We start from the raw sequence: 22,821 nt of genomic DNA on the forward strand, positions 1-22,821 counted from the left end.
CTCTAGAAAATTCTGAGGCCATGGTCTGCCAACATGTCCAAAAAACACAAGTAGGACCTACAAATATATTCAAAGCCAGAGCACCTGAACCATGTCAGGAATTAAGCAAAGGAGGTCCAGGTTGACTGCCACACATGGAGTTGGAATGTGTTTGACCTTTATAGACCATCTGCTTCATGATAGATGGGCAGGTCCGTTTAATTAAAGATACAAGATCTGGGCAGGAAGTGAAGGGATAATTGCTATTTACCTCATGTTTTTTTTTTTTAATCCATCTATGTGTGCTAGGCACAGTGATAGTTATAGTAGGAGATATGACATTGGATGAAGTCAGTTTCTAACATAAATTTATTTATCCTGTCTGCTTTCTTCTGCAATGTAAGATCACTCATTTTTCTGTTGCTGACATGATCATCTGGTGATATGATCGGTCTACAAATACTTAAAACCATTCAGTAAACACTGAGAACCATTTGATACATTAGTTTTTGCCAGGTTTTTTGAGGTTTATTGGTTCTTAAAATGTTTTTATAAATTGCTCTTTGTCTCCGTTTTCTTAAAATTGTTTCCTGAACTTTCCAGAAGCGGTGCTCAGTAAATGAATGACATCATGATCATATAGTGTAACAGGAAGAAATACAGGATTGCCAAAATTGCAAAAGAATAAGGAAGTGAAAAAAGTTTTCTTAGAAATAATCACACCAGGAGTTTGTTTGGGAGATGAAAACACCATCATGACATTATGGTATTATGAAAACAAAATTTAGGAAGTCAAAAGATGAATGTATAAAGCATAAAAAACAAAACTGCACGCATGGCATAAAGATACAGATTTCAACTAGGAAATGTATGAATCATCATAAAAACTAGATATTGAGCATGCTGTCCACAGTATTTTCCAATATTCACTATCTACAATATTCCAGTATTCATTATCTAACATTTTTTGGCCCGAAATATTTTGTTTTTATCTTTTCCTTCTAGGCTCTGTCCATATACTCAGGTAATCTGGGAGACAGAGGATTCTGAATAATAGTTCTTTCAAAGGGGTCGTTCGGCTGATGTGTGACTGGGCTAGTTCATTGATTGACACTCGCGAAGTAGTTGAGGATGTTAAAGAAATATGAGATCCAGTTAAATATGGTGGGAATTATGGTAGAAGTGGAGAAAGGATGGCTTGGTTGTGTGTACTTTAATATGTGTATGTTACACATCGGCTGTGAATATCTGCAGTCAAATCATGTGTAATGAGTACGATTTATAGCATCTCTGTGTGATGGAAGGGCGAGGTTGGACAGATGAGGGGGGCAGATTTCCTGATAGCTATCGATGTGGCTCTAACTAAAAAATCATACCAAGGCGCCTGGGTGGCTCAGTAAGTTAAGCGTCTGACTTCGGCCCAGGTCATGTTGGTTGAGCGTGAGTTCGAGCCCCCTGTGGGGCTCTGTGCTGACAGCTCAGAGCCTGGAGCCTGCTTCAGATTCTGCGTCTCCCTGTCTCTGCCCCCGCCCTGCTCATGCTCTGTCTCTGTCTATCTCAAAAATAAATAGACATTAAAATTTTTTTAAAAATCATGCAAATCATCAATAGGGTAAATGGCATGAATGTGTTATAATGTCTATGAATGACTGGGCGAAATCTCTGAGCCTCACAAAGTCAGGTGTGGGAAAACAGAGTCTTTAATGTTGAACCCACTTTCTCTTGGCAAGATGCCTTATCCAGCACCCCACTGCACCTCTGTGTCATAGCACTAACTGCATTCCTGTTTCCATGTAGTTAATAAATATAAACCAACATTTCTTTAGCATCTACTCTGCTAGGCATTTTTCTGGAAGAGAGAATGAAGAGACGGCAAGATCCTTATTCCCTGATCTAAAAGAAGGAGCAGATAAATAATTGCAATGGAGTCTAATCATTTTTTTATTGGTGAGATGGATAAACTGCTTTATTGCCTTTTTTTCCCACTGATCTCATCTTCATCCTTAGAATTACTGCAACAAGAAAACTGATTCTCCCACACAGCTGATAAGAGCTGATTCCTCCAACTCTGCTTTCAAGTTTTACTATCTCTTATGGCAACACTGGCTAATAAGAGCCTAATGCCCACGTGTCTGCTTCAGCAAAGAGATAAACATTTCACAAGGTTACAGCCAAAGTTCCTTTCTTCTCCTTGTTTTCTTTAGTAAGTAAACACTTTCGCCAGGCTCACCAAATCTCCTGAATGTTTTATAATCTTATACTTTTATAATTTTAGAATCTTATATGCTGGTTGATAAGCATTGTGGTTTTGTTATTTGATTTTCTTTTAGCTGTTACCATGAATGGAAAATACAACTTGTATCTGTCATGTTAAACTTTTTAATTTATTTTTATTTTTTTTAATATTTACTTATTTTTGAGAGACACACACAGAACACAAGTGGAGGAGGGACAGAGAGAGATGGGGACGTAGAATCCGAAGCAGCCTCCAGTCTCTGAGCTGTCATCACAGAGCCCAACGTGGGGCTCGAACTCATGAGCCGTGAGATCATGACCTGAGCCGAAGTTGGACGCTTAACCGACAGAGCCACCCTGGTACCCCTGTCATGTTAAACTTTTTTCTAATCTACAGTCGTCCCCGTTTATCCACAGGGGGTACGTTCTAAGCCCCCCAGTGGCTGTCTGAAACCATGGTGGGTACTGAACCCTATAGATGCCGTTTTCTCCTATACATACATAACTATGATAAAGTTTAACTTGTAAATCTGGCACAGTAAGAGATTAACAACAATAATGAAATAGAACAATCACTAACAATATATTGCAAGAAAAGTTATCTGAATGTGGTCTCTCGAAATATTGCATTGTATTCATCCTACTTCTTGTGATGATGTGAGATGATAAAATACCTGCATAATGAGATGAAGTGAGGTGAATGACATAGGCATTGTGATATAGCATTGGGCTACTATTGGCCTTCTGCCCATAAGTCAGGAGAACCACCTGCTTTCACAGTTTTCAGACCACGGGTGACAGTGGGTAATTGAAACCAAGGAACACAAAACCACAGAAAGGGATGACTGCTCTAGTTATCTGCACCCAAACTTTGAGTTGTGGTTCTGTGCAGGGAAAGTTCTGGCTTGTTGGACATGTTCTTAATGGTTCCTTGTAAAGGTCAAGGATGTGGCCACTACTGCTTGGAAATGATATGTGCTTTGAAAGCAAAACTCCAAGAAAAAGGGAAGAGTAACTTTTACTCATTAGATCCCAATTCTGAGTCAGACCCCTGATGGCTCCCCCTTGTAAGTGACACTTACCTCTCCCAGTTCCCTGTGAGGTGGATATTACTGCCTTTGTTTTTCAGATGAGAAAACTGAGAGACCCAGGTCACACAGAGTCAAAACTCTGTAGTCAAGATTGTCTTATACAAAATCCCACTGGGCCAAATAAAGCCAGCGACTTCAAGGATAAGGAAAAGAACTGTAGGCAAAGGAGAAATAGGTATCAAGCCACCAATTAAATTTACCGAATGTGTTTACTTTTTCCCAGCCCCCCTAGGAAGTAAGGTATTTTCTGCTCTCAGTTTATTTTACATTAGGGACCAAACCAGGATGCGCAAGGCTGACGCTCAATGGGGAGTGAGTATAAGGAAGAGCCCCAAGCTGAAAAAGACAGAAAATCTCAACAATCCAGACAGTTGCCTCTCTGGCCTTACATCTTCCCCTCAAAATCTGATCCTCGTGGGGTTCCCAGAGACACCAGCCCCAGGTCAGCCCTCGAGAATGAGAGCAAAAGCAGACCACAGGCAAGGAGAGTTAACTCTCCAGCTGGCCCTGAGCTTCCCATCCCTCTCCAAGTATCTTGAGAAGCATTAATTAGCGTGTGGACTCCAACACGAAATGGTAAAACTTGAGTCTTTCACCAAAGAACTAGAGCAATATTTTATTCATTCATTCATTCATTCATTCATTCATTTTACAACAATGTTTTAAAACGACAAGTTATGATACATTAATGGGTTGTGAAATACTTCGCAAGCTTGTCGCCAAATGTCTCAAAAATGGATAAAGGAGGATAGTATAGAAAACGAAATATCAAACACATTGTACAAAGCAAATGTAAGTATTGTATTGTGAACTTGTGTTAGGGGTATGTGTATGTGTGTAAATACATAAACACACACACAGTGGATACACACACACACACACAATATTTATAAATATGTAAGTGAATGCTTAATCTCCTGAGTTTGACACCTTTCTGTGACCAAGGAAAAATTTATTTTATTACCCCAGGACTTGGTTTCTTCCATGTAAAATTGAGATAGGAACCCTCCCTAACAATAAAGTATTTCCCATTTCCTTATAATTGTGTGCAGTGAGAATTTATTGAAAATTAGCAGTTCACCTTGCAACCAATATCCAATAACTAATATTTTGGAAAAAAAACAGGGTAGTTTTGAGTGGCAAAATTACAGTTGTTTAAAAATTTTTCCTTATACTTTCCACTATGTTTTCTACGTTATCCGTAACGAGCATGTGTTCATTGTTTTTTACAATAAGAAAAAATATGGATGTATCTTTTAAAACAACTAAACCCTCAGTGCTCCATGTACTGAAAAGGAAACTGTGGTGGTTTTTTTGTTTTTTTTTTTTCTTACCACAAAGGCCTTCAAAGGGAAAAAAAACAATACATTTAAAACTGCAGAGCAACTTTCAAGAGCAAAATATCTTTTGGTGGTTTTGGTTTGGTTTTGTTGATAAGGTCCATGACTGTGCAGTAAGTGTATAGTTTGTATATTTTCTGCAGGAAAAAAAAAAAGTTTGAGTACATTGAATCCTTATCACTCCGTAAATATTTCAACAGCGGGAGCTACAGCAAACAAATTGCTGCTTGAATAGGAAAGTTTTTTCCCAACACCATTGCTGATAAAGGCGGCCACTTGAAAGTGTTCTCTGGCAATTTCGAAGGAAGGATTTGCAAGGCCTCTGCATGGGTTGACTTTGCAAAATTTGTTTTAGTCCTTTGAGTCGCACTTACTGACTCTAACTAAGTACACCGTTGGAGGCAACCCATAAAAGGAAAAGAAGCAAAAAAAAAAAAAAAAAAAAAAACAAAAAACAGGATCTTACCTCCCATACTCCATTTACAGTATTTTCTCTCTCAAAGTTCATTTGACTTAAGGAACTTTGATTTATATTGCAACGATATCTTGCTGCTTACCACCAAGAATCAGTTTGTTAAATGCCTCAGTCTACACTCTGGACTGATGGGGAAGGTACACTGAAAGCTATATTCAGAGCAACAATAATCATTATAGTTGCTGTTTTTTTTTTTTAATGTTTATTTATTTTTGAGAGAGAGCAAGCGAGTTGGGGAGGGGCAGAGACAGAGGGCGACAGAGGATACAAAGTGGACTCTGCACGTACAGCAGAGAGCCTGACGATGCAGGGCTTGAACTCACAAACCGCAGATCGTGACCTAAGCAGAAGTCAGACGCTCAACTGACTGAGCCATGCAGGCATCCTGATATAGTTGCTAATTTGTTTTTAAATTTTTTTAAATGTTTATTCATTTTTGAGAGACAGAGAGAGACAGAGCACGAGTGGGGAAGGGGCAGAGAGAGGGAGACACAGAATCTGAAACAGGCTCCAGGCTCTGAGCTGTCAGCACAGAGCCCATCGCAGGGCTTGAACTCGTCAACTGCGAGATCTGGACCTGAGCCGAAGTCGGACGCTCAACCGACTGAGCCACCCAGGCGCCCCTATAGTTGCTAATTTTTAAGTACAGCCTTAGCAGGAGGAACTGCATTGGGTGCTTTGCCCACATCATCTGTTTGATCCCCACGGTCATCTATGAAGTAGACACTCATACTATTCTCACTCCACAGATGAGGAAACTCAGGCAAAGCTCTGGCAAAGCATTGGGTGCCAGGCTGAGGCTTTACACCTTGAAGGTTTTATGCAAAAAAGTATCTGTATTTTGGAAAGCTAATCCAGGTGGCTTGAGTGAGTTGGGCTGAAGGTAAAAACACCAGATGGGTGAAAACTAGTTGGAAGACCATCGTTCGTTCCCCATAGACACCTCGGCTCTGCAGAATCATAGACTGCCCTCCGGTCGTGCTGAGGAGTTAATGGTCTTACGTCTTTCTACTTATTTTTCATCTTGTGGCAGTTCCGTTCTTCCCTTTGCCTCCAGCAAATTCCTACTCCACCTCCAAGCGCTACGCGTGGACAGTCCCTCCAGAGAGACGTAGCTAAGAGGTCAATGGCCTGTGTGACTGGCAGCGTAGAGGGATTTGGGCGTCAGAAGCATCTGCTCAGCCTCTAACAAGCTGTGGCTTTGGGACATTTCTTACATTTCCGAGACTTACCTCAATTCTGCAGTGGGAATAATAGTACATAACACGAGAAGGGGGTGCGGAAATTTGGATGACACTCTGAAACTTCGAAAGCCTCTATACATAGAGTTTACTTAAGTAGTTTGTCATCTCAGAGGCCCTCCCCACACCCAAGGAGAATGAATTGTACCAGTCTCCTTTTTCTGTTAGCCGTCCAATCCTACCTCTACATATTGTTGCATTAGGTTGAAATGACATTAAGTCACAAGCAAAGGTCTGTAGTTTTCTCCTGCCTCCCCTAGATTCTACTCCTTGCCCATGAATGGTTGGCTGAACAGCACTATTCTTTCCCAGAGATTTCCATGCCTTAATTCCTGGAATGTGTGAAAATGTTACCTTATATGGAAAAAAAAAAAAAAGAGTTTGCAGATGTGTTAAGGGTCTTGAGAGGAGATTATCCTGGACTATCCGAATGGGCCCAATGTAATCACAGGTGTTTTGTTTTGTTTTGTTTTGTTTTGTTTTGTTTTGTTTTGAGAGACAAGCAGGGTATAAGAAGTGTCAGAGAGGAAATGTGACAACAAAAACAGAGGTTGGAGGGATGTAGTTTGGAGATGAAAGAAGAGACCATCCAGCACAGCACTACAGGTGGCCTCTAGAAGCTAAGAAAGGCAAGGGAACGGATTATGCCCTAGAGCCTGTAGAAGGAAAGCAGCTCTGAGGACACCCTGAGTTTAGCCTGTGAGCCCCAAATTGGGCTTCTGACTTCCAGGACCGTAAGATAATAAATGTGTATTGTTTAAGCCATTGTGCTCATGGTACTTTGGTACAGAAGCAATAGGTAACTAACACGCCTATCTGGAAGCACCCTCCTTCCTCCCCAAGATATAGTGGTGTCTTCCCGAAACATGAAACATGTACAATCTTGCACCTCTCAATTTTCCACAGCTGTTTAACATACATTCGTGATTTCTCCAATGTCAAGGGATTCATGGAACAGTGGTAGGCTGCAAAGAAAGTTTTACCGAACATAAGAATACCAAGGAGAACATCTGTTCAAGACATTTGCAGGCTTACAGGAACATTCACAGCATATTAATGGGGTGTAGCAAAACCCAATTCTGTAGGTTTGACAAATGTGGGATTCACTAAAGGTAGTTATGTGGGTATCAGAACGATTTTTAACATTTCGCCTTGGTGACATGTCCACATTATCAAAGGACCAATAAAGAGTGAAATAGTTTAATGTGATTCTCTGGAAAGTATAAATATATTTCCACTAAGTAGTAGAGAATCCTAGTTTCATTTGTATTATTTTTTCTAATACTTAAGTTGAATATAAATCTTTACAATTTTTTTTTAGTGTGTATTTATTTCTGAGACAGAGAGAGACAGAGCATGAACAGGGGAGGGGCAGAGAGAGAGGGAGACACAGAATCCGAAACAGGCTCCAGGCTCTGAGCTGTCAGCACAGAGCCTGATGTGGAGCTCAAACTCACAAACTGTTTGATTATGACCTGAGCCGAAGTCGGTCGCTCAACCAACTGAGCCACCCAGGCACCCTGGTTGAGTATAAATTTTAAGGGCATAAAAGCAGAGCCTTATTTATTTATTTATTTATTTATTATTTATTTATTTAAAAAAGCCTGTGACGTTTCAGTGTGATTAATACTTACTGGCAAAGCTAATTATAACATTAATATGTAAATAAAGTAATATCACGTAAATATGCAAATATATATCAGTGAACGTGTCACACTAAATGAACCAGTCCTTATTAAACCCAACTTCCCTTCAAATATATTTTTTGCTTAAAATTCTGGAGATTTTCTTTTAAATGAAATTGAGTCAACACTATTTCTTTGCTCTATTAAGAAATACACCACACGTCGATTTATTTTATTTATTTAGAACTTGGGGGGCAATAAAAAGAAAAAACATCGGGAGATTTTTCCACCATTAGCTTGAAAATGAATAAAACAGAAAACATGCTGCATTGCAACTGTACAGAGTGAGGCAGCTGGTAGCTAGCTCTCCAAAAGCTTCCGGAGTATTTTCTTATACAGGGGGGCGTTCGGGTCCAGGCATATTTTCCTACCATTCTTCAGAGAAGCTCTGCCAGAGAAAAGATTTGAACGTAGGGTTAGACGCGTAGTGAAGCGGCGTGTGGAGGAACACAGGCTAAGGCAAAGGAGGCAGAGGGTAGGGCCCCGAAGCCAGTGCATGGGACTCACATCATCTGGGGAACGGGGCAGTGGACTGTCGCACCCATCACCTCCAGGCTGCGGATATGCTTGGGACGGACTTCGGAGGTGGTCTTCACGCACACGCAGCGCAGGTGCTCATCTCCTTCTGGGTACCCTGAGGGTTGGGGGGGCGGGGAGGCGGTGGAGGACAGAGCGGTGAGTCAGTGAACCTTCGAACTTACCTTAGGGATCTTTTTTCATTGCGTTTGGCTTTCATTTCCTCACCCATAAATCATACCTCCCTCAGAGAGAAGTGTTACTGACAAGACGGTAAAGTGCACCGGGCAGCTCATGGCACAGCGCCCGCACACCTAGGCAGAGCTCAGAAGATTATAAAAATTCCACCCCAGCCCTGGGGGTTCCCCGACTGCCTGTCGTCCGCCCCCGTCCCCTCCATGCCTTACTTTAGCTCTTACCTCTGGGGAGGGCGACCACAGCTGGCAAGAGCAGCAGTCCCAGGAGCAGGAGCCCCGAGCTGGGCAGGGGCCTGGGGGCGCGGGCACCCACTCGAAGCCTCATGTCCAGCAGGTGCCAGCAGGAGCCGAGAGTGCAAGGGCAGTTGGGGCCGAGGCTTTGCAGGCCAGTGGCTCCTAAGACTCTCCAGGCCGGTTTTATCCCCACTGTCAGCCCTGTCCTGTCCGGAAAACTGGGGCGGATGGTGGGGGAAGTGGAGACACTTCTGGGAAGGGTTAGGCCAGATCTGGCCAGCCAAGATTAGGAGGAAAAAAAAGAAGAAGAAGAATACTGGGGTCCCTGGGAGCTGGGAGCAGGAGCAACACCCTCAATCTAAATTCATGTACCTGCACATGGGTGCAGTTAGAGCCAGTATTTGAACCTGTCTGTTGGCTTTGTTACGTGTTATTGTAGAGTTCTCTGTGATCACTATGTTGCCATTTATACAGGTGGTGCCTTCAGACCCTAGACAGTTTCTGTTTCTTTCCCAACTGGCAACAAACTGCCTTTTCTTTCTTTTTTTTTTTTTTTAATTTTTTTTTTCCAAGGTTTATTTATTTTTGGGACAGAGAGAGACAGAGCATGAATGGGGGAGGGGCAGAGAGAGAGGGAGACACAGAATCGGAAACAGGCTCCAGGCTCTGAGCCATCAGCCCAGAGCCCGATGCGGGGCTCGAACTCACGGACCGCGAGATCGTGACCTGGCTGAAGTCGGACGCTTAACCGACTGCGCCACCCAGGCGCCCCACAAACTGCCTTTTCAAGAACTGCTTATTTCTGCCAGCGTGTCCTGATTACCACGGAGTTGAGCTTTGTGGCTGTGTGTGTTAAAGGTGTGTCTTCGTAATTGTTTTCTTGCTCGTAAAAAGTTGAATTGGTCTTTGGGATGACTCAGCTCTGAATTTCACCCGAATGTGAAGTTTCCTCGGTCTCTTGAACAGGATCTACCCTGCCCTACCAGCCACCCTCTAGGAAGCAAAGTCTGTTACCCTGGTCTATCCTCTTACCCTGAGAAAAATTATGAAAGTAATATTGGAATGCATTCATTCTGTAAAAACTTGGTGCCCACATGTTACTGTGTTGGGCTTGGCCCAGAAATGAGGTCAAGCAGGAGAGTTTCCAGGCCACATTTCCCAGAGCCTGCTGTGACCTGGACAAGTGCCAGTTTAAGTCAGGCTGCACTGTGGCTGGATCAGTGATGTTCTAAGGAGGGCACAGAGCTTCTGGGAGTGAAGTGTAGAAAGATGTGGAAGAGGGGTGGAGGCTAGGTAACAAAATCCACAAAGTAAAGGTCAAGAGATCGATATGGACCATCTTCCCTTCCCTGATAAAAGGATGACTTGGGCTTTTTTTTTTTTATTTTTTTTTTTTGTTTATTTTTTTTTAGAGAGAGAGAGAAGAGAAAGAGAGCAGGGGAGGGACACAGAGAGAGAGAGAGAGAGAGAGAGAGAGAGGGAATCCCAAGCAGGCTCTGTGCTGTAAGCACAGAGCCTGATTTAGGGCTCAAACTCATGAACTGTGAGATCATGACCTGAATCGAAATCAAGAGTCAGGTGCTTAACTGACTGAGCCATCCAGGTGCCTTTACTTGGGCTCTTAAATAGGGCAAAGTATGTCCTCATCTCAAAGCCAGAGGTTTTCTGTCGCACTGATTAACAGTGGTGAAGGGCATCAGTTGCCCACGGCAGGAAACTAGCTGACTTTGAATGCTCAGGAGGACCAGGCTTCTGCAGGGCTATGCAATGTCCCTCCTCCACCTACAATGTTCTTTCTCTTAGTATCCCACCACTTGCCTTTCGGCTAAGTCCCATTTGAATTTCTGGTGTCTACCTAACATCACTTCCTCAGCGAGGCCTTTCCTGACAACTACAGCTAATTGTGTTCCCTGTTGTGTCTTGTAGCATCCCTGCATTTGCGATCTCTCACTGATACAGATATTATACATGCAGATACATATGCATGTGCGCGAGTGTGTGTGTGTGTGTGGGGGGGGGGGTGTTTGAAAGTGTTTAAAATGTTTTCTGGGGCGCCTGGGTGGCTCAGTCGGTTAAGTGTCCAACTTCAGCTCAAGTCATGATCTCATGGTTTGTGGGTTCAAGCCCCAAGTCGGGTGCTGTGTCTCAGATTCTGTGTCTCCTTCCCTCTCTGTCCCTCCCCCGCTCGCACTCCGTCTCTCTCTCTCTCTCTCAAAAATAAACATTAAAAAATTTTTTTTAATGTTTTATCTCCCCACATGCAAAGCTGTATGAGGTGAGCGGTCATAATGTATATCACTGTTCTAGAACATGGGTAAGGACTCAGTATAAAGTACTATATTCATGAAGATAATGTTGAAAATGATGATGCTGAGGCTTTGGCTTGCTCCTCTGTCAGTTTCTTCACACAGTTAGAGCAGACCTCTATATCTGCAGGTGTCCCATCAGGTTGTGATTATTTGTCAACCTGTCAGCCCCTCCGACCAGACAGTGATCTCTTCAAGGACAATTCTCTGGGACTTACATATGTTGAACATCCAGCATCCAATGCAAATGGATGATCCAGAAGGTGCTGTAACTTACACAAGTGTATTGCACTAAAACTTGAGATCCCAAATAGGGTTAGTGGCAGAGGGGATGGATAGAAGAGATGGTTTGAGATATGAATGGGTGGCATACCGGATTTTACAACCTTACCCCCAGATGTCAATGTTTACAGGAAGTAGTAAATGTCATTAAGTGATTCTTTCTCTGCATTACATGAAATAGTTTAATGCACACAAAAATGAAAGACGTGTGCATCTTAGGAGGTATCGCATAGTGGAAAAAACCCGTGTCATGTTTCAGGAGCTGACCCTGTTGGTAGCAGGAGGAAACCACTAGAGAAATGAATGAAATGTCTGAGCTCTTGTGAATTATTGGAGAAAAACTAATGAAAATGATTGCAATCCCCACTTACTGCTTTATTATATGCTTATATATATATATGTGTATATATATTAACTATCATTTAATAAATGCATTTATTTTGTAGACGAAACATTTTAAGGCACTGAGCCTATACTGATGAGGAGATAATAAAAGTAGATCTTAATATACAAAATTTGTGAACTAAATGCTTAATACGTGAGTGTTCCCCCAAAGTCCATTTACAGATTGGGGTTGGTGAACTTGTTTCTCCTTCAACCATCAAAGTATGCTGCTTGCGATCAGGTCCTATTTTTGTGTGCCAATAACATCGCGATATAGAATATAATCTCTTCATTAGAGAAAGAAGAATCGGGGAACGTGGTGTGGTGGTTAAGAGCAGAGCTTCAATTACTCACTCTGTCACCTACTTATTTATCTGATCTTGCGGCAAATTTCCTAATCTCTTTGAATTTCAGTATTCTTCTGTAGAACACTGGGAATGCTAATAGTACAACAAATAAAATAATAGCTAACATTTATATAGGGGTTCTTGTGGGGCTTCTAGCCCTTTGAATCTATTAACTCTTAATTTTCACAGCGATTGTCAGACAGGCAATATTATTATCCCATTTTAGAGATGAAGAAACTAAGGCACAGAGTGGTTATGCAACCTGTCCAAAGTTACACAGCTAGTAAGGGGTAGAGCTAATTCACCCAATTATTCTCTTTACAGAGGATGAACTCTTAACCAGATCATATCTATCTTGTGAGAATCATTTAATTCATCCATACAAAACACTTAGTATGCCAGGCATATTAAAATTTATCCAAAAATTTTCACTATTATAATAAATTAAGAATGACACACATCAGTGGCATGTGGGTGGCTCAGTAGGTTAAGCGTCCGACTCTTGATTTCAGCTCAGGTCATGATCTCACAGTTGAGGAGATTGAACCCCGCATCGGACTCTGTCTGTGCTGATAGCATGGAGACTGCTTGGGATTCTCTCTCTCCCTCTCTCTCTGCCCCTCTCCTGCTTGCGCGTACATGCTATTTTTTGCTCTCTCTCAAAAATAAACAAATAAACTTAAAAAATAATAATAATGGAGGTGCCTGGGTGGCTCAGTCGGTTAAGCGTCCAAATTTAGCTCAGGTCATATTCTCACAACTCGTGAGTTTGAGCCCTGCATCAGGCTCTATGCTGACAGCTAAGAGCCTGGATCCTGCTTCAGATTCTGTGTCTTCCTCTCTTTATGCCCCTACCCCACTCGTGCTCTCTCTCTCTCTCTCTCTCTCAGAAATGAATAAATGTTTAAAAAAAAATTTTAAATAATAATAATAAATTAAAAAATCTAAAATTGACACAGATCATCAACTAGTGATTTTGTGTGCTGTATTGAGAAATAAATGAAGTGTAAAAAAAAGGGGGAGGGGTTAGTAAGGCTTTTTCCTCAACAGTTCTGTTAAAATTAATAATATATGACTGCAAAGCAACAACAAGTTTTGATTTCATGTTAATACTTCTGTGAGGATAGTGTGGGTATAAATTTTAGGGATTAAGAAATAAATGACCAGGGGCGCCTGGGTGGCTCAGTCAGTTAAGCGTCTGACTTCGGCTCAGGTCATGATCTCACGGTCTGTGAGTTCGAGCCCCACGTCGGGCTCTGTGCTGACAGCTCAGAGCCTGGAGCCCGTTTCAGATTCTCCTGTTCATGCTCTGTCTCTGTCTCAAAAATAAATGAAAGAAAGAAAGAAAGAAAGAAAGAAAGAAAGAAAGAAAGAACCAGAGGGAGCGGGGAGAGAATGGGCAAAATGGGTGAAGGGGAATAGGAAGTCCAGGCTTCCAGTTATGGAATGACTAGGCCACGGGGATAAAAAGCACAGTGTGGGGAATGTAGTCGATGGTGTTGTAATGATGTTGTACGGTGTCAGGGGGGTAGCAGCACTTGGGGAGCACACAGCACAAGGGAGAGAGATGGTCAGCCACTCTGCCGAAATGAATGCAACTTTGGCCATCAGCTATATTCAAATAAAAAAAAATGTAAAAAAAAAAAAAAAATGAAAGCTCTGTTTCTTATAAAACAATGATTAGAAGTCTGCCAACGTGTGAATTTTTAATTTTCATATTCGCAAGGTTGATTCCACCACAAAAATTGTAAGCAGACAGGATGTGAATGCAAATATATACGAACATTCCAGGTTAAAACATTTAACACCATAGAGAACCTATGTTATTATTAGGATTATTATTGAAAATACTGGAGTGTTTTTAATAGAGAGAATGTTAATGCTGTTCATCATATATTTTTTTATTCTATAGTATTAAATGTATTCACTTTAAAGTAAGTAACCACAGCTTACAAGACTCACATTCTACAACTTTATTATTTTTTAGGGTTTGAGGCTGAAATAAACACTAGAAAAACCTTTCAAAAATGCTGGGAGGCAAAGTATCCTAAGACAAAGACAGCGAAAAACTCTATTAAGTCCCTAAATAAATCAACAAACATTTATCGAGCAAGTGCTCTATTCTGGGCTCTGTGTGATTCCTAATAACAATGGCCATTATGGAATCTATCAATCATCATGAGTATAGCTAGTCTCACACTCAAGTAGAGCAAGAGAGGTTAACATGCATATGAGTATTTGGAAAGAAAATTTTAAATAAAGGAATGCAAAGCATAGTGCCATATTTGGCCAGGAGTTAGGGAACAAACCATATATTATATTTTGGCAGTAAGTTTGCTTACTGTTACCTTCTCTCTGTCATCTATGAACCAGCCTTCTCAGAATGTCATGCGACTTTTCGAGGCAGAATTGAACACATATCCAAAGTTCAATACAATATGAGTAGGTATTTTGGATAAATAAGAACTCCAGGAAGTCGAACCTTCAAACTCCTACTCTTCTTGGGAGATAGAAAGATTTGAGGGGAGCCTGGGTGGCGCAGTCGGTTAAGCGTCCGACTTCAGCCAGGTCACGATCTCGCGGTCCGTGAGTTCGAGCCCCGCGTCAGGCTCTGGGCTGATGGCTCGGAGCCTGGAGCCTGTTTCCGATTCTGTATCTCCCTCTCTCTCTGCCCCTCCCCCGTTCATGCTCTGTCTCTCTCTGTCCCAAAAATAAATAAAAACATTGAAAAAAAAAAAGATTTGACACAAAGCGAACAGATTAAGCCATTGACCCACTACTTTCCAAAATTTTCTGGACTATTTTCTTGATTTTGGGAGCTTCTGGGTCCAGGCAGACTTTGTTCCCGTTCTTCAGCGTGGCTCTGCAAGAGGGAATGGAATGATCTGTGAGTGCCCTGGCCTGACCCTCAGAAGGCATTCACCGGGCTGGTGGATTAAACTGCGTCGGTGGGGACAGAAGCAGAGAGTTTCCCTAATGCCCAATGAGGCAATGGTACAAAAACAGGGACTTACATCACTTCGACGTTGGCACAGTGGGGTCCTGCCCTGAGCACCTCCAAATTCTGGATGTTACTTGGGTGAATGCCAGAGACAGTTTTCATACACAGGCAGCGAAGTTCAACGAACGGCTCCACGTCTGCACGTTTAGCTAGGGTAGAAAGCGTGACTCTGTTAGTGGTCCCAATTCTTGCGGAGATCTTATCTAGTGGCTTGTTTCCTTAGCCCCTTATTTGTTAACTGTGCCGCTCTCCTAAAGTCGCTGCGTCTATGACCGTCCAATCTTTAGTAAAGTACCCTGGCAGAATGCTTTGCACACGTGAAGTGCCCACTAAGCATACCCTCTCCTCCCGGAGGTACTGGTGTAACGGCCTCTCCAGCCCCAGGAGCGACCCTGTAGACTTTCCCCCAGGCCCTGCTGCAGCAGAAGTAGCCACAGCTGCAGAGAGGCAGGGACTCCACTCTCAGCGCTCCCGCAGTTTCTCTTACTTAACCCAGAGCCAACCAGCGTGCTCAGGAACAGCGACAGCAGCAGCAAGCCCTGTAGGACCGGAAGCCGGCTGGTGCTGGAGCAGGAGGAGGTAGGACTGGGGCCCATGGTGGAGACGACTAAGCTGGAGTCGGTCCTGGAGGCCTCGGTGCGAGGGCGAATTGCTGCCTCCAAGTCTGCGGTCATGGTGTCTCATGCTCTCCCGATGCCTTTTATACAAGCCCCTCGAGGCCAGCAGGGAGAAAAAAGATAGGGAAGAAGGGATGGTGTGTGGAAATACATGCGGGAGGATGGGCAAGTTGTGCTCAACCCAGATAAACACCAGGCAGGTCGGGGTTCCTGCTCAATTTTATTGCTACTTCCCTTCACACTGTGCTCTCCGCACCCCCCTTCCCCCATTCTTAGTACCCATATCCTTTACACGAATATAACCTTCCACGTAGGGAGGTAAGAACTAAACTGAAGTCTTACACAAATTTTCTTTGTGTATCTACATGATAACACTCTGCTTTTCCTGTAAGGCAATTTCTAGGCTTAACAGACACTTTATGACTATCTGAGAGCATACATACATGGCCCTTTCCAGGTGCCAAAGAAAGCAGATGTTCCTAACTCGGTTGTTGATAAATGTTAGGATTTGTTTGTAGTATGTGCATAAAGTAGGAGCCAATTACCGCCAAAGGCCCACTTTGCATATTAGTTTGTGGGTTGCTTTCTGTTTTCAGAATGTATTATTTTTTTCTAATGCCATCCAGAAACTAGAAGAAAAGCGCCTCCTCCCTCGTGTTGTAAAATAAACTGCTTGTTGAGTCTACTCTAAAAAGCAACACCCAGCATATTTCCTTTTTCTTTTATGTTTAATATTTCAGGGAAGTAGGTAATATAATTCATCATGAAAGGTTCATACACTGCAGATGTATATGGAATAAAACATGTAAATTTCTCTTCATCATTATTCTATATCGTCACTCTCCAGTGGAAACCTTAGATAACAGTTTGATATTAGTTTTCTGTTCTGTCTACATTTATATACACACATATGTGTATATAGACAGACACACACGTCACTCGTAGAGAAACACATATATCGATAGAGGTAGACATAGATTTCTTAATATAAATGGGATCATTAGATGGTTTGCTTTTGCCCTTCAAAAATACGCCTTCAGCATCCTTTCATGCTACCCCAAGGTCATCTTTCCCCATCCTTTTGAATGGCTGCGTGACATTGTATGGCACGGGCAATCCTCAACCAACTTCTGTCTTATTGGTGACCTTGAGGGTGTTTCCAGGTTTGCAGTGTTACAAACTGCAACAAAATCTCTGTTCCTCAATTCTCAGAGCGCAATCATGAGTCTTGATCTCAAACCCTAGGTGATATAGAGAAAGCACCTGCACATCACAGGCTGGCTTGTGTGTGTTATTGTCTGGATCTCGCTTTCTTCTATGAGACTTGCTTCCTCAATACACTTTTGAAGGTAGAGGCATGTCCTAGGTTTCTTTGAATGCTTTAGGGATTTTTTGGTGTGTAGGATAATACATTACACAGTGGGTCTTAAACAGTGTTGGTGAGTAGATCAATGAGTATCGTATGAAGGAAAGTTTTTAATCAGACACAATCCTCAGACCAAACTCCATCTGGTCCCAAGTACCTATAGTATAAAGAGGTGATTTGGAAGCCTGGGAATAACGGACAAGGTTCTAGCCACAAGCTGTCTTCCTATTACAACTATGTACAAATCTTACACAATATTATTTAAACTTCTCATTATTTGCTTATGTTTTATACCTTTAACATTTTGGAAGAAACTCAAAATATTCAAATGTACAAAATTACATTTTCTATCAAAAGAATGAATACAGTCAATTATTGTTTCCAATTGTTTTTTCTTTCAACTTTAAAGCCAATTCTCCCTCTTGTTTAAGTTAGACGACACCTACTTAAGTTCATCTGCCCTGTTTTGTAAATGTATTTCTCTTTCTCACCCCTTTAGCTTTCCCCATGTATCTTACAGTCTGGCAGTAGAACATATTAAAATGATTTTCCACCTCTTCCAACTCAGAAATTCATAGTCTAAGAAGCAAAGTCAAGAAAAAGGTTAAGCTGAAAATGACTATCCTTCTTAGAGCTGAGATGTGGAGTGAATAAAGAGAGATTCTCAGCAGGAAACAGAGTAAGAGGAGTGAACGCCTTTCTAGTTCTTCCTGAGCGATGACTTTATAGTCTTTCCTCATTTTGTGATTGAAATGTTATTCATTCTCTGGTCAGATATACTTTTATTCAAATGTAAGCTCAAAAGCATTTTCAGAACAAGATAGAAAGTGTTGTGTTTTTGTTTTTTTTTTTAAGTATTATAGTGTCTTTTTTTTCCCCCATCCATCACAGCCCCAACACATATTGTTTGCTGCATTTATTAGTTTCACTGGACACTTTTCCCTCTATACACACACTATCCAAATTTCTTTCCTGGTTCATTTAGTACCAGGAAAGCGGTAGGCATGTCGCAGAGTATCATTAAGCCATTGTCTTAATCAACATATTTGTCACAAAACATACAATGTCAGCAAGGTTCATGAGGAAGCATTAACAAATTTCTTGAGTCACTAAAATTTCACAAGCCTATTAGTTGGCACTTGAGGTAAATAATGTTTTGCTAGCTTTTGCTGATTCAGTAAATATTAAGTATCTAGTATGTGCCAGATGTTTAAAAGTTCTCCTCATTGGGTGAATTGGTCATTGTGCTATTTCTTTTTTTAAAAATGAGACCTCAGTGTGCCCAGAGGCGGCTCAGTCGGTGAAGTGTCCAACTTCCTCTCAGGTCATGACCTTGCGGTTTGTGGGTTCAAGCCCCATGTCGGGCTCTGTGCTGACAGCTCTGAGCCTGGAGCCTGCTTGGGATTCTGTCTCCTGCTCTCTCTGCCCCTGCCTCGCTCATGCTCAGTCTCTGTCTCTCTCTTTCAAAAATAAATACACATAATTTTTTTTTTTTTTACAGTGAGACCTCAAATACTGGTGCAAAGCAATGGGTCACCAATACCAATGTGATGTCGTTACCACTATACTGCTAACTGTGCTAACTGTATTGCTGTCATTTGCACCTGGTAGGTTTTTTTTGTTTTTGTTTTTGTTTTTGTTTCCATGAAGAGAAACACAATACAAACTCTGAAAAACTGGCTTACTAAGTGGATAAAAGATACTTTGAAGTCAGTTATTCAATGAAAAGAAGCTTATACAAAATAGTATGTTTAAACAAATGTTAGAAAGTTAGTGTCAAAGTTTTTGGGTTTTAAAATAACTGGGCAGCCTTTTTATGGATCCAACATTGTCACGCTGTTTATTAGTTTAATTCTTCTGGTGCAGTAAGTTACTTTATCTCTTTTTCCTTTAAGTCATTGTATAAATAGCAGAGTCCCAGTCATTTAGGAAACTAGCAACATTTCAAAGACTCAACTTATCTGTTAGCTCTTTTTTTTTTTTTTTAATTTTTTTTTCAACGTTTATTTTTATTTTGGGGACAGAGAGAGACAGAGCATGAACGGGGGAGGGACAGAGAGAGAAGGAGACACAGAATCGGAAACAGGCTCCAGGCTCCGAGCCATCAGCCCAGAGCCTGACGCGGGGCTCGAACTCACAGACCGTGAGATCGTGACCTGGCTGAAGTCGGACGCTTAACCGACTGCGCCATCCAGGCGCCCCTGTTAGCTCTTTTGAAAGAAAATATCTAGACATTGGAGGAGCATTACCCACTAAAATAAAGCATAGATTAACTGTCATACATAAAAGATTTTGAACTGACATCTCCCAAGTATGAAGGAAATAAGCTGTCATTCGCAAATTAGTCATAAAAGCAATTAGTACAGAAGATCTTGGGGATAATGCAATTTGGGGTCTTGCTGTCAAAGCACCTTAAGTAATCAATTGAAATACTAGAGGATAAAAGATTTCCTCTATGTGCTGAAACCAAATATGTTTTCTGTATGATTCTCAGTTGACAAGAAGAACCCAGACCTTAGTTACTCTGGCACTCGGCACCCAGAGGTGAAGCCTGGGGTGGGGTGGGGTCAGGGAAGGAGTAGGGAGGGCGGAAGAATTGAGGGGGAGTGTCTTCCTGGGTGCTGTTGGACAGCAGCCCCGCAAAGGTTCGAGGAGCTGGGAATTTTCACTTTAATTTAATGCCAATTAATATTAGCCATTGAGCGTCAAATGCATAACGACCCTCTCGTGTAACGAGTCAAGCCCAAATTTAGTGGCTTACGACAACATATTATTTCTGATGGTTCCATATGTTAACGAGTGGTACCTGGACCTCACTTAAGTGGGTGTCCTCAGAGCACAACTGGAAACGCTGAGAAGTCCAACATGGCCTCTCCCACATGGAAGGGGCTTGTGCCGGCTGCTGGGGTAACTTCATCCCCCTGCTCCTCCTTCTCTTTCAGAAGGAGGGAGGAGAAAGGAGAGCTGGGAAGGGAAAAGAAGGAAGGAAGAAAAGTAAAAGAAGGTAAGACAAAGGCCCTCCACTCTCCCCCCTTCCTTCCCCTACTGTCCTCTCCTCCTTGCCCCCTCTGTTCCCCCCAATCTTTTCCATCTCCTCTCATCCCCTCCAGGCCTCTCCCCTTCTCTGCCCTTTCCTCCCCCACCCTTCCCTCTTCTCTTCTCCTTTTTTCTCCCCTCCCCTGTCCCTGAAACCCGGATGCACCGCCCACACTCCTTCCCTTTCAGGATCCTCTGGATGGTGCCCCACAGCTGTCTCCAGTTGCTGGAAATGGTGGCTGCAGTCAGCTCACAACTGAGACCTTCTCTGGGCACAGCCCAGGGCCCCAGGGAAATGTCTCACCCAAAGTTGTCCCCGCTCCCCAGAGGTAGCCCACATCTAATGACCTGTCAGTGGGAGAGTTTGGAGGTCTGCTCCCTTGCCACAATTCAGAGTAACTCTGGAAGGCTACCCCAGCCCCAAAGCTTCTCATAGGATCGCCTGGTCTTCTATTGGTTTTTTTTTGTTTGTTTGTTTTGTTTTTTTTAAATTTTTTTTTTCCAACGTTTATTTATTTTGGGGACAGAGAGAGACAGAGCATGAACGGGGGAGGGGCAGAGAGAGAGAGGGAGACACAGAATCGGAAACAGGCTCCAGGCTCTGAGCCATCAGCCCAGAGCCTGACGCGGGGCTCGAACTCACAGACCGCGAGATCGTGACCTGGCTGAAGTCGGACGCTTAACCGACTGCGCCACCCAGGCGCCCCGCCTGGTCTTCTATTGTAACAGCAGCTCTCCTTCTCTCTGGTTCTTTACTTCCTGACAGATGTTAATCTTCAGAGCACTCCTCAGTAAACTTCCTGCACGCAAATGTCCTCTCAGGGTTTGATTCTGGGGAATCGCACCCGAGAGGCCCTTTCTCTCTCTTTTAAAAAAAAATCTAGTCCCTTATCATTCAGCTTTCCAGTAAAGCTCTGTCAGAGAGAATTCAGTATATTGGCCGCCATAAGACCTTAACTTAGGCTGAAAGCTTCTCATTTTTGTGATCTCCGTATCTCAAGAATCCTGTACTGGGTCTGTTCTGTAACAAGATTATCAATAAATGGGTATTGATGGATGAATATTTATAAGAGGAAAAATATGCCGTATATGTTGGTAATACTAACACATGAATGACAGAAAAAAAAGACAGAGAATATGAATACATTGTTCCCAGAAGCTTCTTAAAAATGACTTGTGGAAACAAATCCTGCGCTAAAACTTAAGGATCCATGCATAGATAGAAAGAATACAGATACATTTGAACAAAATGATGGCACTTAAACTACAGAGCTCTCAGTTTTCTGGCTTTAAATTAGGGAATAGGAACTAATATTTGTCAAGTGCCTACTCTGTTCCAGGATCAGCCCTTAGTGCCTGTGAGACAGATATTATTACTGTACTGATTTTACAGATGAGAAACCCGAGGGATGGAGATGTTAAATAAACTGCCAAGGTCAAATAGCTGGAAGTACTCAAAACCAGATTTGAAACATAATTACCCTGACTTTGTATTGTACCACAAACTGTAAAGAATTACAATTACTGACCTCTCCAGCTGGAAACCAGTTAGCGATTTTTCTCTTTGTTCAGCCTAGAGGTGGGTCAGAAACAATCATCCCACATTTATGTGGCAGTGGAATCACATCTTTTAAGAATGTGGTTTTGGGGGCACAGGGTGGCTCCGTCGGTTAAGCGTCCAACTTCGGCTCAGGTCATGGTCCATTAGTTCAAGCCCCGCGTTGGGCTCTGTGCTGACACCTCAGAGCCTAGAGCCCGTTTCAGATTCTGTGACTCCCTCTCTCTCTGCCCCTCCCGTTCATGCTCTCTCTCTGTCTCAAAAATAAATAAATGTTTTAAAAAAATTAAGAAAAAAAGAATGTGGTTTTTGCAGAGGAGGTAGGGGTTCTTGCAATCTCTCAATATTTACAAAATAGGACTCTAGACTTCATAGAAAGAAACTTTTGCATGTAAACTCTAAGTCTCCCTATGTCATTATTTCACTGTACATATTTGAAGTATGAACAATCCTTTTCGGGAATATAATATTAATTTTGCTGACTAAAAGCAAACCAGGACGGTCAGCCAAAATTACAATCATGTGCATTCTCTCGGTCTTCCGTGATTCAGTCAGGGAGGCAAGTCAAAATCCCCAGGTACTCATTCTGTCTGGTAAATTTCTTAATTTGTAACATCCAGGAAAGACTTTTGAAGTTAAATACAATATGAAAGCTACCCGCAGTGATTTGCCTTATGCAAGAATTACAAGTATGATAGAAAAACAAAGCCACTAGTCAGATTTATCATAGATCTTGTCATACCTTCAAGAATTGAAGGATTATGTGAATGTGTCACACCCAGAGGCAAGCAGGAAAATGTGGTAAAATGAAGGGCCTTAATTAAACATTGGAAATTGTCTGGAGGGGGGCAGTAACAGATATTTTAGCTGGCCTCTTGTTCAAGTCCTAATGCTTTCATAACTGAGAGTGAGTTTCAGATACACAGTAGAG

The 22,821-nt window shown here is 42.2% G+C and overlaps 2 protein-coding genes across 2 annotated transcripts; both read right to left on the reverse strand.

The window, feature by feature from the left end:
* Positions 1-8,208: 8,208 nt before the first annotated feature.
* LOC121030932 (platelet factor 4-like) lies at positions 8,209-9,199 on the reverse strand. The gene is made up of 3 exons (XM_040475946.1): positions 8,982-9,199; positions 8,554-8,680; positions 8,209-8,434 (listed from the first exon to the last, which is right to left on the reverse strand). The coding sequence occupies exons 1-3, from the start codon at positions 9,082-9,084 to the stop codon at positions 8,347-8,349; spliced, it is 318 nt and encodes a 105-aa protein (XP_040331880.1). The 5' UTR covers positions 9,085-9,199; the 3' UTR covers positions 8,209-8,346.
* A 4,802-nt stretch (positions 9,200-14,001) lies between these two features.
* On the reverse strand, positions 14,002-16,042 carry LOC121034471 (platelet basic protein-like). Its single transcript, XM_040481261.1, has 4 exons — positions 15,801-16,042; positions 15,327-15,462; positions 15,054-15,175; positions 14,002-14,830 (listed from the first exon to the last, which is right to left on the reverse strand). The coding sequence occupies exons 1-3, from the start codon at positions 15,985-15,987 to the stop codon at positions 15,073-15,075; spliced, it is 426 nt and encodes a 141-aa protein (XP_040337195.1). The 5' UTR covers positions 15,988-16,042; the 3' UTR covers positions 14,002-14,830; positions 15,054-15,072.
* Between the last annotated feature and the right edge of the window lie 6,779 nt (positions 16,043-22,821).

Source organism: Herpailurus yagouaroundi, unplaced genomic scaffold (genome assembly GCF_014898765.1).
Source record: "Herpailurus yagouaroundi ecotype Mexico unplaced genomic scaffold, PumYag 28, whole genome shotgun sequence".
NCBI classification, from domain to species: domain Eukaryota; kingdom Metazoa; phylum Chordata; class Mammalia; order Carnivora; family Felidae; genus Herpailurus; species Herpailurus yagouaroundi.